Genomic DNA, 24,506 nt, shown 5'->3' with positions numbered 1-24,506 from the left:
GAAGACTTAAAATCTCAAACGAAATGAAAGGTTTGATTAAATGTATCAAAATACAGGAGATGGTCCTAAAGTCTGTGTGAACTCTGCAAGTAATACAATTACAGCAGGCTTTTACAGGGGACCAAGCCAGTGTCAAATGGTTTTAGCCTATTCAGCTCCCTATCACCTAGCTGCAACTGCCACTAAGTGGTTTATCGTCATTGATGTTGCCTATATGTGGACGGTATTTCTCATAAACAAACATTTTTACTTTTTCATAGCAACTTACAGTTTATCTTAAGAAAGCTAGGTAGGACAACCACAAAACCCGGTAATAGCATCTCCTATTCCTACCAGCAAAGTCACCAGCACCTAATGAATCCCTGTAACCTGCAGCAGGACAAGCTTCTTTTCCATTCAATAGCCTAATCAAGGTTCCATTAACTGAAAGAATGTTCCATACTGAGCAGGATTCTACTTCTCTGTCACAGGCTTTATGTCAGAGACACTAGCACACACAATGCAACACCTTGTAAACTATAGTGGCCGCTTGATCAGACACGGAGCCATCTGTTGTCCACACAGTGACAGTCAAACCAACCCATACACACCCGATGAGCCACTTTGACCAAAACAGTGACCAAAACAGCTTCCTGCGCTGTTACCTACACAAGCATTAAAAACACACCGGGCACAGAAACTAAAGCAAATATCAGTACATCTATTATGGCAAACCATTCGTAGGGATAGAGATGACCGTCGCGTGTTAACCCCAGTTCCCAACATATAGGACATGTTAAATGAAAGTGTCAGGGCATCAGGGCACATGGAGGAGACCGTGTGGGCACTGGTCGTGGAGCCCGGAGCCCGGAGCCCGACCGCCATGTCACCTGTCGCATCGTAGCGAACTGAACCACAAGAATGACATGCAACTGGCTCATGTTATAGCTTTGCTGAGGCTCTCTGGAACAACAGTTATGCCAGATGTACAGTATCGTATGACATTACCCCTGATATAATGGGAGACTGAATTCCTGTGTGTCTGGTCTCAAGCAGCAGTAATACCACTGAAACAGGTGCAGCCAGGAAGCTTCCGGTGGAGGGTAAGCATTGTTACCACAGGTCCCCATTATTGGCTAATCCTGGTTAAGCCCATCAAGCAAACTGGCTTTCCTTCCATTTCCCGTGGTCTTGGTGTTGAAGCATTTTATAAACATGTTACATATTCCTGTTATTTGTTAACCCCTTGCCTACGGTGCCTCAGTGAGAAGCAAAGGCCGCTATTCACGGGGTCCGTTGGTGTTTACAAACCTGAGCGTCCCTTAACAGCGCCTCATACGTCGCCAATCCAAATTTGACAAAAAGGGCACTACAACTTCTCCCAAGATTGAAGTCCAAGGTGTCAAGACGGGCTTCTGGGTGCAGAACACGGTTGATTGATGCGTGTGTCTGGTATGCACTTCACACAAGTGAGAACCTTGAATGGGGTCCCAGAATAGGACGCAATCCATTTAAAATGCACAAGCATTTGAAGCACATTAGAGTGCACTTAAGCCTTAAACTCAACAGGAGGGATTTTATGTTGTGAAGTCTATAAAATGACAAAAGTAGAACATGTCTGCTACATTCCTAAACGAGGCAGAAGCAGCAGATAGGACATCTAACGGACGTCCAGGGGACCATGACACAACGTTGGGATGTTCAGGAGACATCTAACGGACGTCCAGGGGACCATGACACAACGTTGGGATGTTCAGGAGACATCTAACGGATGTCCAGGGGACCATGACACAACGTTGGGATGTTTAGGAGACATCTAACGGACGTCCAGGGGACCATGACACAACATTGGGATGTTCAGGGGACATCTTAAAAACACATTAGTTGGGGACAAGGGAGTGACTGAATATAAAACTCTGAAAGCTGTGAAAGCTCTTTAAAATAACCATAATCAAATTGAAATGGGAGGTGTGGATGCATAGTTTATCTTCAGCACTGTCCTTGACATGATATCAAATACATTCTAATTGTATTAACTAGGTGTTTAAACACTTAATTCAAAGACACGGCCGTCACCCAGCAGACTATCCAATTACCTATTCTGTACGCCAACAAAAACCAGGAAAGGTCCCCACCCCCCCCCAAAAAAAACACCCTGTCCCGGATTCTAACATATATTTATTAAGTACAATTAAATCCCTGAACCCAATCAAACGTCGGCACTGTGGTCCTGACGCCTTTCACACCAGGTCCGACTGGTACGCTGACGATTCACCAAAGGAAATGCGCACATCCAGTTATTTGAACAGGTGTCGAGTAAACAAGGGGAACCTAAGAGAAAGGACAGAACCGCCCACATGCTGCTCTACAGCCATTCATCGGTGTTGATCTAAGCACAGGTGAGCAGTAAATTCACGGACCCGACCCTGAAAACGCACACAATAACGTGGGCGCTGTGGCGTGACGCTCCAAACTCGAGCGACTACAGTCAGTTTGTGGACATGTTTTGCTGTTTTGTACATTCCGTTTAAAGTCTCTCTCTCTCTCTCTCTCTCTCTCAAAACGAAGCTTCAGATGTAACACGGACAGACAAAAGATAAAACATTCACACAAGTCACCAGTCACAAGAACAGTCTTGAAAACCATGCCACAAATCACACTATGCTCCATATAAACAGAGATCTGAGAATGCCGTCTTCTCAGGCGCTCAGACAGGCACCCATCCTACCTCCGCTCTCTACCCCCCTGTAAGACTCACCAGCACTGGGCATGGCGGGCACTCGGGACTGGGGCAGCAGGTCCAGAGGTTGCTCCGTGCTGGACACAGTGTCTGAGGAGAAGCAGGACTCTGTCTCGTAGATCGTCTGCAACATTGCGCAAAGCCCCGGCACGGTGGGCCTCAAAAGCATGCCACTGGTGTCCTTCCAATAAGTATGGGGAAACAATGACCGAAACTATCCCGGCAAGTATTCAGCTGCAGAAAATGACCGAAAACTTTGGAGTGGATGAAAAGGTGATTAAACAACGAAGAGACGTCCTCCTTAGGGCTTTATAGAAAAACTCCAGAACGCCTCTTCTACAGATAAGCAAACTGATGGAGAAAAATCCTTGAACCTCCTTATCTTCTACAGATCTGCAAACTGATGGGGAGAAATCCTTGAACCTCCATGGCCCCCCCACCCCCGAATAAACAAACCGCAGTGTCTCCACGTGAGTAGGGCTACGAATAGTTCTACAGAAGGAACTAAACAAGTAGCGTGGATCAAAATCAGTAGACTAGCAAAGTTGAAATCCACCCTGGCCTCTTCAGGTTTTGTAGCCCTCTCAAAACATCATGCATTAAAAACTGCCGAGCGGTGGTAAATAAATGCAAGCAGCAGCACAAAAAAAAAAAAAAAAAAAAAGAACAGAAAAAGAGGGTCAGTGGGTGATTCTCGTCAGTCTTTAGGTCAAAAAACCGTCTGAATCTTTGTCACAAGCAGAGTAGACATGGACACGGGAAGCTCAGGAGGCTGGCTGTCACTGCGTCGGCGAGGAAGCTGAGAGCGCCAAGGGAGAGATCAGCGCGTGGTGAGAAGAGAGTGAAAAGGAGGGAGGGGGAGTGAGAGAGAGAGAGCGCGAGGAGGAAGGGAGAGAGAGAGATGCTAAAAGTAGATCACTAGGAGGTAGTGTAGACGGTGCTGGGGAGGGAGACCGTTGTTGACGGCGTCCTGGTCTCTCCTCTCTGTACTGCAGCTGCTGAGAGTCCTCCTCCTTCCTCTTCACAAAGGCAGCACTGCTGCACTCTGCCACTGTCTCATTACAGAGGAAGAAGCAGTCAGAACGTGCCGGAACCACCCATCACCTCAACCAGAGAAAGACTCATTAAAACCTGCAACGCCTTTCCCCTAGCCCAAAATCTCCTTTGGTCTCCTTTTCCCTGCTTGTTTGTTCTCACGGTAACTTCTACCTAACTGTGTTGCGGAGCGCCGAGGTAGAAGAGGAGCGCCGCTGAGTTTACAAACAGACTGGGCTGCTCAGGGCTGCTGGAAATAGCTGCCGAGTGGCAGGGGAGGGGCAAGGATAGGGCTATAAATAGAGAGCAGAGCTAAGAGCATACTCCAAGAAGCCAGGGAGGTATGGGAGGAGGGAGAGAAAAGAGGGGAGAGAGGGAGGAAGGAGAAAGGAGGGGAAAAGGAGGACAGGAGGCGGAGAAAGGAGGGGAGGTGGGAGAGAAAATAGAGAGAGAAGTGTAGAGGAAAGGAGGTGGGGGGGGGGGGGGGGGGGCACTGGGTTGTTGATTGGGGGCTCTGGGTTGTTGATGGGCAGCTCAATGCCACCACTGGATCCTTGAAGTGCTTGAGGACAGACAAGCAAAAGGCTAATGCGGGCAGACATACGCACAGCCGGACCACTGACAAAGGACAGCCACAGACACGCCGACGACAGCGTATATAAAACACGAAGTCTGCTGAACACTCACGCGCAGAAAATTTGAAAGGCTCTGATAGCACTAAATGCTTCTGCACATTAGGGGCAAATCTAAGCCTTCATTACTGAGGAAGGCAGAGATTACAGAAGGTAGGTTAACTGCGTCAGCAGCTCGGGTCACCATTCCACCACCACAAGTGGGTCAGACCGTGGCAATTTGTCCACAGATGTCAGGTGTAGCTCTGGTTGTTTTGCCGGATATGTTAAAAGTTCCTCAATGGATTAACTGCTTCTGGCTGAGTAGCCATTTGGATTAAAAGTGCCAGCTAGGCTTAGCATTAACCAGGCGGCTAAAACTAGGACGAAAATAATGTTGCGGTTTCATCCTTTCATTTTTTTCCTTTTCATTTTCAACCATACCATCAAGGTAAAGGATCAATGTTACCCTATTAGCCTACATGGAGAGATTAGTCCCTGATTTAAAATAAATGCCTGCCTCTTACATAATGTTGTCAGGCTGTTGCTCCACTGTGGGCCGTGGCTGGGCTAGACAACTATCCAAGGCCTACTGTGTGCACATTGTTTCACTCTCCAGTGGATGACATGCACCAGAAATCCCAAGTCAGCCATTCCGGGGCTCACATGGGGGCTGTGTTAGTAACTATTCTCAGATGGCCCAATCACCACAGTCCCAGTGCCATTTTAAACTCAATGGCTACGAGGGACTTGGCAAGCGATCCATCAGAGATGAAAGAGGAGGCTTTGTCCGGTCTCCAATGGCCACAATTCCTTGTAAAACAACATACAGCTGATGTGATAGGACCTGCTGTTCCTGCCAATATATAAGGAATCCTGTCATCTTGGAGCCATCCATTAAACAAGCATCAGTCCTGTCACTGTTCTCCTGCCAATTTAACAGTGAACACACCGAACAATGTGCCACAGACGAGGGTCACACGCCAAAACCTCCCTGTTTTAACAGAATAATGAGGCGATTACATTATTAACGCAGCTAGAACAAGCTGTGGCCCAAAGCAGCCTCAAAGATTTTATATACCAGGGTTAAAAGAAAAGGTTTTATCTTTGTTTTTTATCTAGCATAATCCTGGACTGTGGAGACACTTTTTAGATGTTTTTATTTTTTAGCTTCACATTCAACATTCTTCTGCTGATGCAACCAAGCAACAGGCAAGTGTAGCAGTCAACTAGGCAATCTTTCACAAAAAAAACATATCCCCAAATAACTGAACATGAAGACACCACTACTGCGGTGAAAAGCCAAGAGCACTCCCTGCTGCAGGCCGGCTCCACATGTGCAGAACGGATTTCTGAAACCTTTCTATAGAGGGCGCTGCTACACTATATGTTGGGGGGGGGGGGGGGTCTCAGTGGCCCTCCCAGAGATGACAGCTCTAATAGTGTGCAAATGCAGAAGTATTCTTCCTACCAGTTCACCGCCGAGCTTCCCCTGAAATGCATAAAAAAGATTCAGATTGAAAGTATATCTACTTTACAAGTCGTTAAGAGGGAGTTAAAGACAGGCAATCCATGGCCTATAAGACAGTCACAGCTTGGAGTATTGACAGGAGAGAAGTGCATCTTTGATCTTCTGCCTCAGGGCTACCCCATCTGGCGAAGAGCTCAGGCCAGCTCCTACCACATGTGGCGCTCTACCCAGTCAATACACTGGATAAACCCCCTGACAAATGCTTAGCTGTCCATCTCTGTGAGAACTCTGAGTTGGATAAAAGGCGTGCGTAGTCCAAATAGTGATGTATGAGTGTACGAACAAAGTAGAAGAGCCATCCGCTTGTTGACAAACCACTCACTCAAACCCTCCTCCTGTCACTTGGAATTACTCTCCACTCAACTCGTTATTTATAGCCGGATGTACCTTTCTATCTTTCTGACGTACACTGGCCGTATATATAGATTTAGTGATGGATGGACAGGGAGAGTAATCAACTTGTTTGTTTTTCTGTGAATTTCTTGGCATGGGACACACTTGCAGTTTCTAACCACATTTGCAACTTTTCAATGCAGACGAATACATTTGCACATAAAAAAAGGTAATGTACAATGTTGGGACAACTTTATAAATATTTACAGACAGACAATCTGTTCTTTTGACATTTGGCGGGATCCTATTTTCGCGATGAAAGTGCAAGATGACCTTGATGCTCTTTTACAATAAATATCGATGGCCTTATTCTGTTGACATTATTATACATACTTTGCTGTTGTCTGACTGACAAAAATAATAAATTATAATCATCGTATCATGTACCCCACCCTACAAGCACTGTATCTATGAGCTGTTGGTCAAATGCAGATGTCAAAACCATAGTGGACACTTCTGAAAATAAATACTTTCAATTAATTAAGAACTCAGTACTTTGTTGAGTTAACCAGGTGACAAACTGCATCTTCTTTTTGCCAGACATAGTGTTTTGCATTCATGCCTAATAGTTGGATTTTAGACTCATCGGACCAGAAAATATTTTTCTGAAGCTCTCATTCAGGCGACATGTCATTTTAAGCATTTTACTCAGACGTGGCTTCTGTCCAGCCACTCCACCATAAAGGCCTGATTGGTGGAGTTCTGCAAAGATGCCTGCCCTGCTGGGAGGTTCAACCTTGCTTACACTCTAAGCTACGGATTCAGGATCAGAAAATAAAGATAATTGATGTTTACAAAAGCAGAGGAAGGCAAAAGATACCTAAATGCCTCCTGGTTGCAATTTCCACTGTATGAAATATCATTAAGAAATGGAAGGAGAACTACTGAAGTCAAGACAAGGTCTGGAAGAAAAGTCTCAGATACAGCTCTGGAATTATTTTTAAAGACCGCTGCACCTTTTTCTTTCCTTTCCAAAAAAGTCAAAAAGGAAGGTTTTGAGTGAGGAACAGAAGGGTTAAACTTAAGAGACCACTGCAAATTGAACACTTCTGTTCCTCACTCAAAACATTCCTTTTCAACTTTTTTGGAAAGGAAAGAAAAAGGTGCAGTGGTCTCTTCATTTTTCGGCTCGTAGGCTAGTCAGGAATGCAAACATGACATGTAAAAGGGACCTTTAGCTGGGACAGGAGTAGTGATAAACTGGTCCACTTTGCAGCGTTGCACAAACATGATCTGCATTGAAGTCATCAGATGGAAACCTAACCCGCGATCTCATCACAAGAGTCAATGTCTGAAGTAAGCAACACAATACTTAGATAAACCAGAGGCGTTGAGAGAGATGCTGAGATCCGATGATGGAGAAATTGAACCCTTTGGCCACAATCATCAAAAGATTTGGAGGAAAAACAAGAGAAGCATTTGAAGAAAATAACACTGTGCCAAGGGTTAAGCATGGGGACGGATGTATTATGCTTTGGGGGTTGTGTGGCAGCCAGTAGCACAGGAAATATTGTGCAGGTAGAGGGAAGAATGGATTCAATGAAGTATCAACAAATACTGGAAGCTAATGTCCCAGTCAGGAAAGACTGTTCTGCAGGCGGACCTACTGGTTAAACTAGCAGTGTGAAAAGAAGCAGTACATGTCCCGAACATTATTGCATGAGCCCAAACATTGTTGAGAGCTTCTGTAATAAGGTACAAACTACAAATTGAGAGAATGTGTTTTTTTTCATTAAGCTTTGCTAATGTCCAGATAACAGAAGCTCAGTTGTGTTTGAAAATGACAGCCAATGTATTCATTGCAGGTGTTATCCTATATCCCTGGATTGCATACGGTCAGTATAATACTGTTAGTGCATAGGCCCATCGCTTGCCACTGGTTTAATGTATAGGAAATTTCAAATCAAACGGATGCAGTCAAGTGACTGAAATTTCATGGAACAATGCACGAGAGAAAGGCAGACCCAGAAGTGCAGTCACGCCAGTGGCAAGAAAAACAACTTAAAAATAAGGAAAAGTTCAAAATGAAGAGAAACCACTCGAGGCCTGACTATGTGTAATTGCAGGAAAGGTCACCAATGAGTCAGCTCCATCCCTTGAGACTGAGAATCTCCCATTCACACTTCCTACAGGAGTGATAGCTTACAGTGGAGGAGGCACTCCGTAAGCACCACGCCGAGTGCCCTGACCCAGCCTAGAAGGCAGGGCATGCCACAGCAAGGCTGACTCCAACAGGCTCCACACAACCAAGATCCACATTAAATGTGCTCCATACGACTGAGCAGAGATCCCCCTACAAAAGTACTGGTAATTAGGACACTGTAAATGGTTACAGAGACTGTATTTGGCTAGCAGATAATTGCAAGAAACACTGCAGGCTGAATATATCAGCTCCCAATTTAGTCCAAATTCTGCTTTGCCCACAAAACCCACGAATAAACTGACTCATCAATTAAACGACTTAGGAAATGAGAATAGGAGAATAGGACTTTTAGTCAATGGGTTTTTCGGGTGGCTATCAAGGAAAATATACTAATTTCTGCATAAGTGGAATGAAAACAATTGCATTGTTTCGAAAGCATGTGCACAGTGGATAAACAACCTTTAGGTAAATCATTTGATGACTCACATTATAATTATAAGGTTCACTTTTACCACGATTCTGCAAAAATACATTGATATTCATGCTCACACACAGGATACACAGACACACACACAGACACACACAGACACACAGCATTGAGGATTCACAGAGATTCAACATCCTCAAATAGAACACAGTGATGACTCATTCTCTGCTCATACCAACTGCAGTGTTCTACTGAAGCAAGTAACACACTCCTTCATACATTTAAAACAGAAAATACATGTTTTCTTGTTAAGTATGGATTAGTTTAACCTGAAAAATACAGGAAATTCACAAGTACCAAAACGCGTCAGCATTCAGGGTGGCAGGCTGCCTAGTGGATAGAGCATATGACCAGTAACCAAAAGGTTACTAGATAAAAACCCAAAGCAAACAAAAAAGTTGTTCTACACCTGAGCAAGGCGGTTTACCCTGATTGCTTCCAGGTCATTCAACCCCAGTGTTTTACATAGATATTTTAGAATGTTTAAAATGGTTCACATTCTAAACATTTTGATACAACACTTTAAATATTAATGTCCTGTTTATGGAGAGCTGAGAGGGCTGTCATAGAAAGTTGTACTGTCATTAGAAGTACTGTCATGTAAAAACATAATACATTCATTCTAGACATTTAGTTGCATAATAAAAAATACAAAACAATCCCCTAACTAACATGGCTGCCATAGAATGTTGAAGTGTGATGTACGTAAATGGACCATAACGGGAAAAACCCATTGGCCAACTGCTTCATATCTACAAGCCAATCTTTAATTGGAAGATCACTAATTTAGAATTGCAGAAGCTTTAACAATAGCGTGAGGGTTTGTGAGTGCCTACACGCTAGTGTTGACTTCCAGATCACTGTTAAGATGGATTAGGCCTACTTAAATTAAGAGCATTAATAGTCATTTGTTGCAGAAGCATTTGTGTTGTTTGAGGAAGGACTAAAGACACTGGTACTTAAGATATTCTGATACAGACTGTTTTAAGTTTCGATCCCATACAATTATGCCTATAAATCAAAGTTGTTTTTTTTTTTTAAACATTTAAACAGTTTGATTAATCTTTTCTCGATATTGAATAAGATTAAAAATAGGAAGTTGCATGGAACTCAAATATTTTTATTAGAATTGAATGCCTCAAGTCTTCAATTCATCATGGCAGTGAAACCAAAGAAGACTGACGTGGTCAGTGGTCCCAAGTCCTAATAGTTGTTGTTGTTTTGTGAACCTGGCTGTCCGCTGCTACTGCAAACCTGAGCTTATATTTCAAAACAGAATATAATTGATAATGCAACATTCACAGAAACATGGCAATGTGCGGTTTCTGTTTACGTTGTGAGTTCACAACCTCGACTCAGAATGGGAAGGGATGTAACATTAGCTAGAGGAAGTGACTAGCTAGCACCATTAAGTTTCCGTTTACATTAGACATGTTACTTTGGCCGACTAATTAAAGTAGTAGCTAATTTACTTTTCATAATTTTTTGGCAAATAAGGATCAAGGTTTTTAATAGGGAATCAATGCCTGCATGTTCTATATTACAGTTGTACAACTTGGCTCTACGGACCAGGGAAGGTGACTTGCTCACATACTAATTATCTTCACTCTCAAGCAGTGTGAGTACTATTCGAGGAGCAAACTTCATAGTAAAATATGGTTTATATATAGACTGATGAGCCAAAAATGGATGACCACTCACAGGTGAAGCGAATAACGCTGATCGTCGTCTAACAAGGGCACATGTTAAGGTCTGGGTAGATTAGATGGTCAATTCTCGTAGTCAACATTTTGGATGCAGGAGAAACGGGCAGGAGTACAGATCTGTGCGACTTTGACCAAACTGTTATGGCCAGACGACTGGGTCAGAGCATCTCTGAAACGGCAAGGCTTGTGGGGTGCTCCCGGTCAGCGGTGGTGAGTACCCACCGACAGTGGTCCGAGGAGGGACAAACCACAAACCGGTGACAGGGTGTGGGGCGCCCGGGATGGTTACGGGAGGAATGTGTCACAACACACAAACTCTGCTGGGTATGGGGGTGCATAGCCGCAGACCAGAGTGACCACGATGACCACAGTCCACCGTCCGAAGCACCTACAACGGGCTTGCGAGTGACGGAACTGGACCTTGGAGTATTGGAAGAAGGTTGCCGGGTCCAATGAGGCCCAGTGGACACGTGAGCCGTTTACTTTGGTAAGTGACGGCACCAGGATGACGGCACGTGTTGCCCTGGCCTCCAAATTCTCCAGATCTCAATCCAATTGAGCATCTCTGGGATGTACTGGACTAACAGGTCCGATCCAAGGCGGCTCCACCTCATACTTGAAGGATCTGCTGCTAATGTCTTTGTGCCAGATACCACAGCACACCTTCAGCGGTCTTGCAGAGTCCACGCCTTGTGGGTCGACGCGGTTTAGGCGGCGCACGGAGGACGAACAGCATATCAGGCAGGTGCTCATAATATTTTAGGGTATATAACTGAAATGTTAAATAAACTGAAATGTACAAAAAATGGGTTTTATACTGCATAAGAAGCAATTTTAGCCTAATGAAAGTGGATATCCTTACAAAAAAGAAAATTATTACAACCAAATGCAATTTGAACTGTGTGTGTGTGTGTATATATATATGTGTGTGTGTGTAATGATGACTCAACTTGTTTTTCTTAACATAGTAATTAAAGATCTCTTGATAACAACATGGTTAGATTTCAGAAAACCAGTGTCATTGGTAAGTTCATGCATAGAGCCGAAACATTACACAGATGTCCTCACAGCAGTGTGCACAGGCCTTTCCAGAGGCATGTACTGGAAGTGATTTTTTATTTTATTTTGAAGTGAGTGCTCGACTCACACAGGCGGACGATGCGTCAGAGTTAGTGACGTGCGACACATGCCGATCAGAGCCTATGACGCGCGTCATGGATACGGACGGGCATATGGCAACAGGAAAGGGCAGTAGATAGCAGAGAGGCATGTGCTCTGCACAGGTTGAGTCTTACCTGTGCATGTTCCTGCCTCACAGACAAACCCCCAATTTCTGCAGTGTAGGATAATGGCTTTTAAAAGGTGAAGAATATTTTTTATATTGGAAAAAACCAAATACTTATGGTACTAGGCAAATGCCAACAGTTTTAAGTAGCAATTACTGTTTCATTTCTTTCTTCAAATAAGTCGATATGCGATTACCAGAGTAGTCATTAGTGACAGCCCAAATATAAACATGCTGTAGAACTGTGGAGGAGTTCCAAAATGGAACATAACGATAGTGGAATATTCGTTGATGCCAGAAAAGAAGTAATTTCAAGAAAGTAGGTCATAAAAATAAACCATATTCTGTTAGTCAGACCTTATAAAGTCCACTTACTGTTAATAATAAAAACCAATGGGAATGTAAGACTTTTTTGGAAAGGAAAGAAAAAGGTGCAGTGGTCTCTTAATTCTTTCCGGAGCTGTATATTACATGAGCGTTTTTCATACTGTGACGGCATACATTTACTACATGTACTACATGACAGTTGTCCTTTCGTTTAGTTTTTCGGGGGAGGAGTGGGGATGAGCGACCGAATCCAAGCTGGAGAAAACTAAGTGGCCATGACCATAGAGGCCCAGTTTGGAAAATCAGCCAGGTCACCCCTACACTTACTATAACGCCATGGGATCTTTGCTGTCCACAGAAAGTCAGGACACTTAACATTTCATTTCGAAGACAGCACCCTATGCAGATCAATGCTCTCATTACTGCCGCGGGGCATTGGGATTTCAGGCCAGAGGGAAGATTGCCCCCTACTGCCCCTCCACGAGCACTTGGAGCAGCATTTTGTCTCCCACAGAGAGACTTATTAGGACCAAACCTGCTTAGCGTCGTAAGCATGGGAGCAGTGAGATTAAAAAAACACGTTAGAAAGAGTAAATGAGAAAAAAGGATGAAGAAATACAGAAAATGGAAAACAAATGCCACATTGCGTGTGTAAGTGGCTTGACTTGCTATTGTGCTGATACAAATCAATATTTTCCTGCAGTCATGACAGGAACTCCCCAGAAGATGCCACATATCAGAGGAGAGTCAAAGCCATTCTGGAAACAAGCACGTTCAAAGGAACATAAAGAGGCCCTTTGCTCAAACTCATTAAAAGACACTGACAGACTGTCAATACAGTCGTGGTTGTGCCTCTGCCCAGCAACTGAGGAGAGGTAGTGACGAAAGGCCAATGATGAGGACATGTCTACTGGAGGTAGGTTGGGCATGTACAAAGCTCATTAATGGGTCACCAAATCTCTTCATGCAACCCACTCAGCATGCTTTCTACAGCCATAATGACCTTTTTACCAACCGGGAACGGCGCTAAGCGGAATATCTCCCGGCTAAAAAAGGCTCTTATGCTTTAGCCACCCCTAGGTTTGGGACTGCAGGACAGCTTGACACCTTTATGGTTTAGCAGGATTAGAGCTCTTGGGGGGGCTATGTTCCTTCCTGGTCCAAAATGGGGGTGCTGCAACACAGCGAAGAGTGAATTCCCTGCAGGGCTTCCGGTCAATGGTGGCACCAGGTGGAAGTATGATGACGCCTGTTTGCTAATTAAATATTATGCGGCAGTTAAAGTCAACGTCATTCTGTTACCCTCTCTCACCTTGTAGTTGTAAACGCATGAGCGCGTACTTCAGAGACTGCAAACCCAATGTAAGTCAAAACTGTAACTCAGTTTGATGTTTTATTTTAAAATGCATGTTACAATCCAATTGCTGACACTCGTTTTACGCTGAAAAATTATTGTAGGAAAGAAAAGGGAGATATGTTGCTTTCTTAAGCATCCGTGGACAGTAATATTTGGTAGAGCCATGTTTCACAGTAATAACAGGTTTAAGTGTTTTGGTAAATAGGTATCAGCTTTGCATACAGTGTTTGAGTGATTTTGGCCCATTCTTCTTGGCAGACTTGACCCAGGTTTTTCAAGCTGGTTGGACAACACAGTGCAATATTTTCAAATGATGCCATTCATATTGAGAATAAGTGGCATTAAGACTGACTTGTCCACTGTAAAACAGTTACCTTTTTTGTGGCACTCCAAGGCCTTGTACTTGGGATCATGGTGAATAATTGATTTAAGCAGATTCTCTTCACATTTTCTGTATTTCATTCCATCCATACTTTAATACAACCCCATTTCCAAAAAGGTTGGGATGCTATGTAAAATGCAAGTAAAAACAGACTTAAATGATGTGCAAATCCTTTAAACCATATATTCAACAGAAAATAGTACAAAGACAACATACTAAATGTTGAAACTAAGCCATTTTATTATTTATTGAAAAATATATGCCCACACTGAATTTGATGCCGGCAACACGTTTCAAAAAAGTTGGGAATGCTACAAAACTAAACCTGGTGGACTATCACACAACTACAGTAATTAGGTCAATTGGCAACAGGTAAATAACATGATTGGGTATTAACAGATCATTCCAGAGATGATTTTGCACCGCATTGCATTCTGTTTTTATTTGCATTTCACGCAGCGTCCCAACCGGCCCCTGCTGATCCGAAGCATCCTCACAGCATAATGCTGCCACCATCATACTTCACTGTAGGGACGGTGTTGGTTGAGGTAGGGACGGTGTTGGTTGAGGTAGGGACGGTGTTGGTTGAGGTAGGGACGGTGCTGGTTGAGGCATGGCCATTAACAGGTCACCGGCCAAACAGAGCAATTCAACGTTTGGCCAAATAGCTATCTTGGTCTCATGTGAGGACAACATGTTTTCTCACTCCACGGCTGGGTCAGTATGGAGACAGTACTTTTTGAGCGATGCCCCCCCCCCCCCAGTTATGAACACAGAATCTGAGTGGATGCTGAAGTAAACGATTCTGTCACAGCAGAAACCCCAATCCCAAACCATCAGTTTGGTAAACGGTCACACCCCAAACCTCTATGCAATGACCAAAGTACCCCAGATAAAAACTTAGCAGCCAGTGTCTTAATTCATCCAGAGCTGTGCAAGACCAGTTACACAAAAGAGGAAGTTACTACTGTTGCCATAAGGCTCTGTACAAAGTTGGAACGTTTTCTGTTTGGAGTTAATTGCAGCTTTAAGAAAAGCTTGTTAAATATCAATGCACTTCTATCTGCACATTAAAGGTCATTGCATTCAGCTATCATGAAAGACTAAGGAAACTGAGTTTCGGCAGAAATGTCTGCATTGTTGTTGCCCTGGTCACTCCAAGATTATCTTCCAATGACCTGTTGTCTTTGCTGTACGCAGCACATACCCACCAGAAGACCTTCATGCTCCAATGTCTCAAACGCTATTAAAACCCACAGCGAACAACACACGTGTGTAATATTTAAAACCCACAGCGAACAACACACGTGTGTAATATTTAAAACCCACAGCGAACAACACACGTGTGTACTATTTAAAACCCACAGCGAACAACACACGTGTGTAATATTTAAAACCCAGCGCGAACAACACACGTGCGTAATATTTAAAACCCACATCGAACAACACACGCGTGTAATATTTAAAACTCATAGCGAACAACACACGCGTGTAATATTTTTCAGATATCCAACACACACACACACAGGCTACTCGCAGCCCTCGTACTCATGGACACTGCACATAAACAAACCACACAGCCTGTCATGCTCTCCAGTGTTCTGTGGAATGAGCAGAGACAACCCTCCAGGCCCTTAACATGAAGCGTAGAGCAGTCAGGGTTGCCACGGCACCCAGTGACATTCAGTGACGTCATTAGGGGGATAGGAGGTTAATAAAGGTCTGGTTGGTCGTCACCGGTTCCAATTATAAACACAAGACAGAGGGGGAAGTGTATAGTCACTGATGGGGGGAAAGGGGGGGTCCTGGGGAAGAATTACTGTGAGAGGGGGAGAGAGTTGATGAGGGGTTAAATAGTTTAAGGGTTAGAATGAAGATATGGGGCAAGGCAAAAAATTATAAAAAAAAATACATAGTAACTGGCAAATTAGAAATGGATGATGGGGGAAAATTTGAGAGAAGCACACAGCCAGAAAGGCTGGAGAAAACAGTAAGAAAATAAGAGAATCCACAGGTTGTTGTTGAGAGAATGTATTCTGATGTATAGTCTAGCCCAGTGGTGCCCTATTGGGCAGCTACAGATGAATGTTTTAAAATGTCATCCCTGGAACTGACTCAGGGATCGTACAGATCGAAATCTTTCAAATACTTTTTTAAACACCATTTTCTTTTTTTTCAAAGACTTTCAAAGATCAAGTAATTATCAAAAGGTTTACAATCTTTTAAAATACATATAAACACCATAGTACTTGATAAATAGTACCAATGTACATCAAGAATGTAGGAAGTAAACCAGAACATGTGTTTACAGTCATTTAGTGACATTGCTTTTTTTTTTCACTTCACCTACTAAAAGATCAATTTAAATTAAGTTAATAACGATAGTCCAAGTCAATAGAGGATTGCATCAGAAAAAACAAAGTAAAAAACTCTATTATACATAGGATTTCCTGTGATAATTAGCAAGTTTAGAGTGAAAAGAACCATCACAGCCACGATCAAAAAGTGGCAACCACTCAATAATTATTTAATATAAAACAAAAAGGATTTGTGCCAACCAGTGCAGCAAATACAAAGTTGAAGATCATCCAACAAAGCCAGCTAGTTACTGTACTGTAGCAGCCATGGTTTGTTGCCATATAAACTCTTAGATGGGCCTTCTAAAAACGTTTCTGTTCATAAGAAAATTGACAAATAGCATTGAAGGTGCCATATGCAGCATTTCCCATTTAAAATATCCAATAACAACCCTTATATCTTCAGTTAACATTAAGACACTATCCCCACTGCTATGGTTGCAAGTAAAACGTAGAAGGCCGGGACATTCGTAGGCGTGTACTTCCTTGAATGTGTGTGAGGCGAGAGGGCCACTGACAAGCTTTGTTTGGGTTCATGTAGGCTTACACCCAGCGCTCCAGAAACAAAAATATACAAAAACAACGCGAGCATCAGGCAAAGCCTTGTGCAAACTGGTCAAAACACGCATATTATTGTTCCAGCTAGCGCAATTATGGTTTCATGTTCGCTAGCCATCAACGAGTCTCTGAAATATGGCATTGCATCTAACCCAATGGCTAGCCCAGATTACGTTTTGATTACTTTATCTGTTTACTTGGTTTATTCTGCGTTCCGTAGTTATGCAAAGGACCCATCAACCTCGACTCAATCTAAAACGAAAGTCTGTGTTCATTGCGCCAGCGTCCACGGTTGTAGGTACTTAAGTCAGGTCAGTATTGTTTGTAGTTCGTAATGATAGTGACAGATCATAATGGAGTTACAGAACCGATATTAAAAATTGTTCTGACAACTCATCATGACGGCCCACATAGAAGTTGAAACATGGTGAAAAACAATCTTTTTATTTTATCCAATGATAGAACATGGGCTTTCAGCGATTTGATAGATGTTGTGTGTTGTTACTGTAAGTTACTATAGACAAGGGAAGCAAACTCGGTCTGACTCCCTCACGAAAGAAAAACTCATTATGGTCTCATCTTGCATCCTTGGTTTTTGACAAAAGAAAGCTTAAATAACGTTTCATTTTCCAAATATGTCAGGAGCAAAGAAAATTTGACTTACCGGAGATGTTGGCAAAAATTATGAATGGAGAAGCCAGAGATTTCTGTGCTGTCTATGTTGTACCAGAACTTAGGTTAAGTTGAGGGTATTCAAAACTGGGATGGAAAAGCTTCATGCGAGTATGTATATGCTTATGTTTGAGTGATTTTGGGGATGGACTGAAGGTTCTAAAGTGGGTCTTCAGCTTCAGCCATGACTTTAGTCAATAGAGGGCTGGTCGATCAGTAGGGTCCCCTTCTTCAAATGAATCCCACTGCAAACATGACAGATAAACATGGGTTAGGCAGCTGCATTACACACACACACACACACACACACACACTTTCACATTCCAGCCCACTACAGATATTATTCAGTCCAAGTTTGTTTTTGACTTCACCTTTAAGGCTAATTACAAAATTAAGTGATGCGTCAGTCCAGATTATTTCCTCCATTAGCCACTCCCTCCCTAAAAAAGTACGATTAAATCAGTCAACACCTACAGCATGTAAAAAATACAGTAGTAGGAAATCAAAGATTTCGCATTCTTCGACTAGACAACCATTAAAATACATTGTAATATAAACTAATACAATTCTAGTTGCTAAAAACAGTGCCTGGTAGGTAAGAAATCGTGTTTTGCTTTAAGAAGAAAGAGTGAGGGAGGGCCTGTTAGTTTGCCTCTGCCGAGAAGCACTCACAGAGCTGTTAATGGGATGAGTCATGCAGCCTGGGGTCTGCAGAGATGAGAGACGAGAGTGACACAGCAACACTACGATACCCACACTTCCCCTGGGAAGGCAGAGGAGAGGCAGAGTACTGCAATACCATACTGGCCTCCAGTCTCACCTGGGGTCATTAAGAAGCATGGTGGGTGGACAACTGAGGACTGTCAAAGTCTTTCAAAACCAGGCCCCCATCCTAAATCAATATGCTACTTAGTTCCATGACTGTATGAATATATAAGACATTCTAAATTACTCGCTTTTTCTTTAAATTAATCTCTCCTCACTGTAATGTTTAACCCTTTTATCTAGTATATGAAGCTCTTTTTGTACGTAAATGGAAAAAAAAAAAAAAACGAAATATAAACTGAAGTAGTTGTTGTTGTTTCCGAGATCTGGGGATTTCACAGAGGGAGGTCCAGCTTCTGATTTGATCCAGTTCAACAGGGTTTTGCCCAACCCTATGAAAATCCATATTCTACTTAATCCAATTAGTCTTTAACTGGAAACTTCTGTTTTCCCCTACATAACTGTCCATCATTTTACTTATAAAACAGTATCGACATTGTATTATTTGGATGCCTCACTCAGTTAAAACAACCAAACAAAAAGAATGGGCCAACAATTGTGCAGTGTCACCATGAGGATTCAACAGAAAGCACAAATAAGGAGGCAAACAATGCACATTTTGGTCAATTTGGCAGCAGACTAACCGGCCTTCAATAATTAACAGGTTACCAATGGGTTATATTTGTTCCAAACCGTACAATTACGTGACTGGGCACACACTGGTTGTTCGTAGGTCTTTGGAGATCTTCATAATTACTATAATGATCAGTAGAGAATCTCAAACAGCGCTGATCACTGGCACTATGTACTTGAAATGTAGGCCCAACTGCAATCAAGGTATTTTGGTTTTGCTTTTAGGTGAAGCACAGTGGTAAACATATTTGTTGTTTAAATAATATGATTTGAAAAAAACACGCTCACACTGATTACTTACAACGATTATTAGATAGTGGTTATTATTAGATAGTGGGGTTAGTTTGGAACGACAGAACCATAGCCCAACGACTCTTGGCCCAAGGACTACTTTAAGGTTGAGGAACCACCTAGCCAACCAAGTTATAAAATAGTGTTAATTCCCCTTTAACAGTTGACTGTTGACATTCTATTTCAATAAACTCACGTCTAGGCAATCTCAAACGATAAAATGGACGCAAATTACAATTTGCGTAATGTTTTAAGCCTAGTTGTTTTTGGGACTCACACATTTCAAAGACCTTGTCCTGAACAAATTAGACATTTACATATTTTGTATTCACACAGCTGGATGAACACCAGCACAGTGTCAATTATGTATTTCCCATTAATAGAGAGCCATTAACTTTTTGAGGATTTTGAACATGCAATCTCCTGGTGGAGCTATTAAAGGGATACTTCGGAGTATGGGGATATCGTCTAATTTCGTACGCAACAAAAGTCCGACAAATTACTTGATACTATTTGGATGGATATCCAGCGCCTGTCTAGAATAGTAATCAACAGTTTATACATTTGTAATTATATCTGATAATCATAAGTAACATGATCCTACCCATAGACAGATCAGTTACAGCATGGCAAAAGTCAAACCGGGGAAGTGGGTTCGATTACCAGGACCAACCACGTGTAAAATTTATGCACTCATGAGTAAGGAGTGCTTAGGGGTTAAGCATCTTAGGAGTAAAGCATCTTCTAAATGGCCTGTTTCATTTATATATATACTGTATTACATACAACACGGCCCTCTTTGAGCGTGGAAAAACAGAGAAGGACGAAGTGGATTGATGATACTTCTCTTATTTTCATCAGAAATTAACACATTAATAAAATATTGATTACTACGTATAGCTCTGTTAGACTATAAACGACCGACCACCCAGCACTGGAGTAGTTATAGTCCATTTCCCCGCTTGAGGACAGCTGACTAGTAGGAACCCAAGATTTACAGCAATTGCTCAGAGCTAACAAGAACTTCCTTGGAAATGTACGAAGACAAACATTTTGCTGTTATCAATGAGATAAGAAAATTATTTTAAAAAATGGCTTAAACCAGAAGAAACCAGTCCATATTATGTTTGAATCCCCATTAGCCACTTAACTGTGTGATGCTCCTGAGTCAATCCACCACGTAAGGCTTTACAGTGTTTCTGCTTTATGCTTAAACCCAATTTATTGGTTTGCTCTGCAACCGCTTTGGGTCTGGCACCTGTAGACGGTTCTGGAGGCTCCCAGTGGACAGTGCACAGGGGCACCCTCCGTTTAGGACAGTGTCCCTCCCTGGCCTTCTGGCCTCACCTACTGGAAAGTGGGAGTAACTGCAGGGGCAGGATGTGGCCAGAGAAGACACCCATTATGGCTCACCAGAAGTCTGGGTAAAGTAGTAATTATGAATCCAATCAACTTCATTTTGTCACCAGTTGAGACTAGTCCAAACATTGGACAACATCGTGTGGCATCAAATTACAGATAACATTATGACTCTGTTTGGTTAGAGAAAATAATTCAGTGTACTGATACGTTGTTTTTTTTTTTGTTTAAATGGATTTTTAGGACATTTATGCTTTAATGAAAGAGGAGAGAAAGTGGCCAAGAGAGGTAAGAGTTTGTTTAGAAATGTAGGCTGGACTCAAACTCATACTGCAGCAGTATATGCACACTGGAAGCAGCATTGGACCACCCTAGGAGTGCAGGAACACATTTTCCATAGAAAATGTAAATCTGTTGCTAATGGGGCTCATTAACTGGAACTCTGATTATTTTTGCTCTCTCTACATTTGCGATAAAGCTAACCCCTTAACAAATTATACTGAATAAAAAAAAAACACACTGTGATCATTTATTTCACAATTACAATTTACTTGGGCAGAAAAAATAACAACGGCACTAGCTCCCCTTTGTCAGAAATATAATTTAAATTTTTCACAGTGTATCAGTCTCTTACATTTAACATTTTTACTACTTCTCCGATCATTTATCTACAACTCTCTTAGTCTCCTTAATTTTTTATACGATTAGGTTTGGGGTTTTGACTTTTATTTTGAGCAGAAGGTTCTTCTGTCCTGACCTTCCATATATGGAATTTAGTGCCAGTTGACCCCTGCGTTGATTGTATCAACAGAATTCTGTAGATTCCTGGATGCTACCCTGGGGTTCTAACAGAATTCTGTAGATTCCTGGATGCTACCCTGGGGTTCTAACAGAATTCTGTAGATTCCTGGATGCTACCCTGGGGTTCTAACAGAATTCTGTAGATCCCTGGATGCTACCCTGGGGTTCTAAGAGAATTCTGTAGATCCCTGGATGCTACCCTAGGGTTCTAACAGAATTCTGTAGATCCCTGGATGCTACCCTGGGGTTCTAACAGAATTCTTTAAGCATATTTTTGTCAGTTAATGGCCTGAATTGGGTGAGACAGCATGTCCTACATAGACTGCCAGTGGTCTGATACATTTTCAATATCTAGATTATCCATCTGACATTGTGACAAAATGAATGGAAATGGGTCTGTAACTCCTCCCTGAGTCATACGCATCAAAAATCTTTCTGCTGTGGCCAAGGTTTTAGAGGTATTTACTGAGCTTCTAATATAATTGATGAATAAGGCATAGTTGAACACAAAACCGACACAGATATTGAGGGTGTATGAGATTGTGAGGCACTCAAATGAAAGGTTGTTGAGTGTAGGCTGCAATGCGACAGTATGTGAGAGCCTGTGCGTGTTTGTGTGTGAATGGGCATGTTTTCCTTTCCTTCTGGGGACTAGACGTCTGCAGAAGGTAAGTAAAACATACAAATGTGCCAAGTACATTTTCCCCATTAGGAAAAGAAATAATTTTCTGGGGTTAGGTTTAGGGTTAAACATCCAATTATGGTTTGGCATTAAGGCTAGGTTAGGTTTGGGCATTACAGGTCAGGATTAGGGTTAGGCTTTTGGCAATGTGTCATTTGTAAGTCAGGAGGTCCCGGAACACATTGGTGCTCGAGAGAGATTGGCATAGAGGTACCGGATCGCATAACCCTGTCAGCCAAGGGGGGTCTGACCATGTCTTTTCAACTCCGCCAGCAGCTTGACTAAGCGAAGGAAGAAAATCTTTACAAATGAAGGTAGCCCGAATAGCAGACAATACAAAGCTGAAACAACTTTCCCAACCTTGTCGGCTAGTGCTGAGGCTACAAGACAGGGCTGCAGGAACAGGAAAATGTATGAAATGTTATTGTTTTCAGTAGAACGTTTACAGTGAAAAGCACACATTGTGATGGGAGACTAATAATTCGGTACATATACCGGATTGGAACAAAATAGGTGCCGGAACAAACTAAGCACTGGCTTTATGTCTAAAGGTTAGGTTTAGGGTTGAGCATTAGGGTTCATTTTAAATACGGCATCCCAGTAAAGTAAGTAATACTGGACTGTGTCTGTGTGTGTGTGTGTGTGTGTGTGTACACAGGTCCTCATAAGTATAGTGTGTGTGTGTACGTAATTGTTTTGCCACCATTTAAGGACCAAAATTGACCATAAAGTCCTGTGGCTTACACTTTAGATTTCAGCTTTGGGGTTTGGGTTAAGGTTAGAGTTACCAGCCTAGGCACACAAATTATGTTATTGAGGTAAGGTTAGGGTTTGGTTGGGAATATTGGTTTTTGAATGACAAACAAAATGTTAGTTCTAAAATTGTATGCGCATGTGTGTGTGCGTGCGTGCATGCGCACGGACGCGTAGGTACATTATTATTGCAGTCCAATTCCTGGAAAGTGGACCTAAGTCCTAGTTATTGGCCGCAGAGGCTGTATGATTTACTGATGTCATGGCGTTAGCGCTGAAAGCCCATATAGTACTGCTCTCACAGACGACGTGCCACTGAAGCCAGGCTCTCAGGCTCCATGCCCAAATGAGTTGCTGATCATCACTTAAGGCTATTAAATTGAAAGAGTCATATGAGAGAGTTTAACACTGGCCTTCTTGCCAACACATGAGCTAAATACAATCTTTTTGTTCTGCATAGTTTAAGGGTTTGTTTGATTTTGCAAGGTTATCTGGTAACGTTCATTATAATTATGGATGAAGTAGTGATAGTAACTAGTAACTAGATAGTAAGGGGTGTGTAGTCTACTCAGTCATGTTAATTGCTAACGAAGTTCGATACCACTAAGGCAAATGTGTCAAAAGCCTCGTTGTACCAATTGCCCAAAAATAAGCTACAACTGAACATTTCCAAAGTCCTGTACAGATACTACGGATTACATTTCCTCTGGGCTGGTCTGCAACTTGTCAAATGGTTTTGTGTGTGAATTCCCAAAGTCATTGGTGCTCTGTACACAAGGGTATTGATGCCTGTACAACACTTTGTCCACCCACACAGGCTAAATCCCAGAGAGCCAGCGGGATTCCTGGGATCCATGGTCAAGAGACCGGCTGCGCCAGCGGGATCCATGGTCAAGAGACCGGCTGCGCCAGCAGGATCCATGGTCAAGAGACCGGCTGCGCCAAGGGTCGGCCTCACCACAATATACACAGGACGCTAGGCTCTTCAACCGTGTCACAAAGATAATGGGATGTGTTGTTGCAGGGGTATTTAGAACCTTTAACCACCTCTGACTGCTGCCCTGGCCACTTTTTCCCCTAGGTCAAGGCCTCCATCTCATTGCCTTATCAAAGTCAATACCTGGCCCTCAGAGAGCCATGGGGTGTTGCTAAGCGACATGCTATAATCCTCACCTTGGCATCAGCCAGTTGATGGTGTGTCTTTGCCCGAAGCCATGACTCAGAAGGTTCAACAGAATGACGGATTGTAAATTGTGATCAAGAAATTCTTAGAATAGCAGATGGAGCTTTCCACCGGACCAAATACATCTGTTACAGTCAATGCGGTTTGTTCAAACTGGCTGCTGTCAACTTTACTGCATTACATTCATGATTCATAAAAACACAGGTCTTGCAACAACGCAAAACAAGGCCTGTGGCCTGAAGCCTGGTCCAAAGGCAGAGCCACGAAAATGAGGATCCTATGTTCTCTTATAACTACAACCAACATGGGCTCTGTAACTGTGTGCTACTGCACTTCCCTGAAGCCACCCCTTTGAATCAAGGTGGCTTACGGAGACCACGGTGGACGAGCAGATTCAGAGAGATGGAGAGAGGAAGCAGGAGCCCCACCTCCCCCCTGATGAAACATGCTCCTAGCATGAACACATGCAAGATCCC

General features: G+C 42.7%; 1 protein-coding gene across 7 annotated transcripts in view; it reads right to left on the bottom strand.

Annotated features, from left to right (window-relative positions):
- Positions 1-24,506, bottom strand: part of hdac5 (histone deacetylase 5) — an 84,976-nt gene that overhangs the window by 48,595 nt on the left and 11,875 nt on the right. For 3 of the 7 annotated variants that reach the window (XM_013136032.3, XM_013136033.3, XM_013136034.3), the window contains exon 1: positions 2,738-3,953. The exons of 1 other annotated variant lie outside the window; for it this stretch is intronic. In XM_013136032.3, the coding sequence (XP_012991486.1) occupies positions 2,738-2,888 (151 nt within the window). In that variant the 5' untranslated portion in view covers positions 2,889-3,953. Of the gene's footprint in view, positions 1-2,737; positions 3,955-17,555; positions 17,809-17,934; positions 18,004-24,506 lie in introns of those variants that run through there. 3 more of the 7 variants (XM_034295082.1, XM_034295081.1, XM_034295080.1) reach the window with 3 other exon arrangements.

This window comes from Esox lucius, chromosome 11 (assembly GCF_011004845.1).
Source record: "Esox lucius isolate fEsoLuc1 chromosome 11, fEsoLuc1.pri, whole genome shotgun sequence".
Taxonomy (NCBI): Eukaryota; Metazoa; Chordata; class Actinopteri; order Esociformes; family Esocidae; genus Esox; species Esox lucius.
This window is presented reverse-complemented; position numbering and strand designations above follow the sequence as displayed.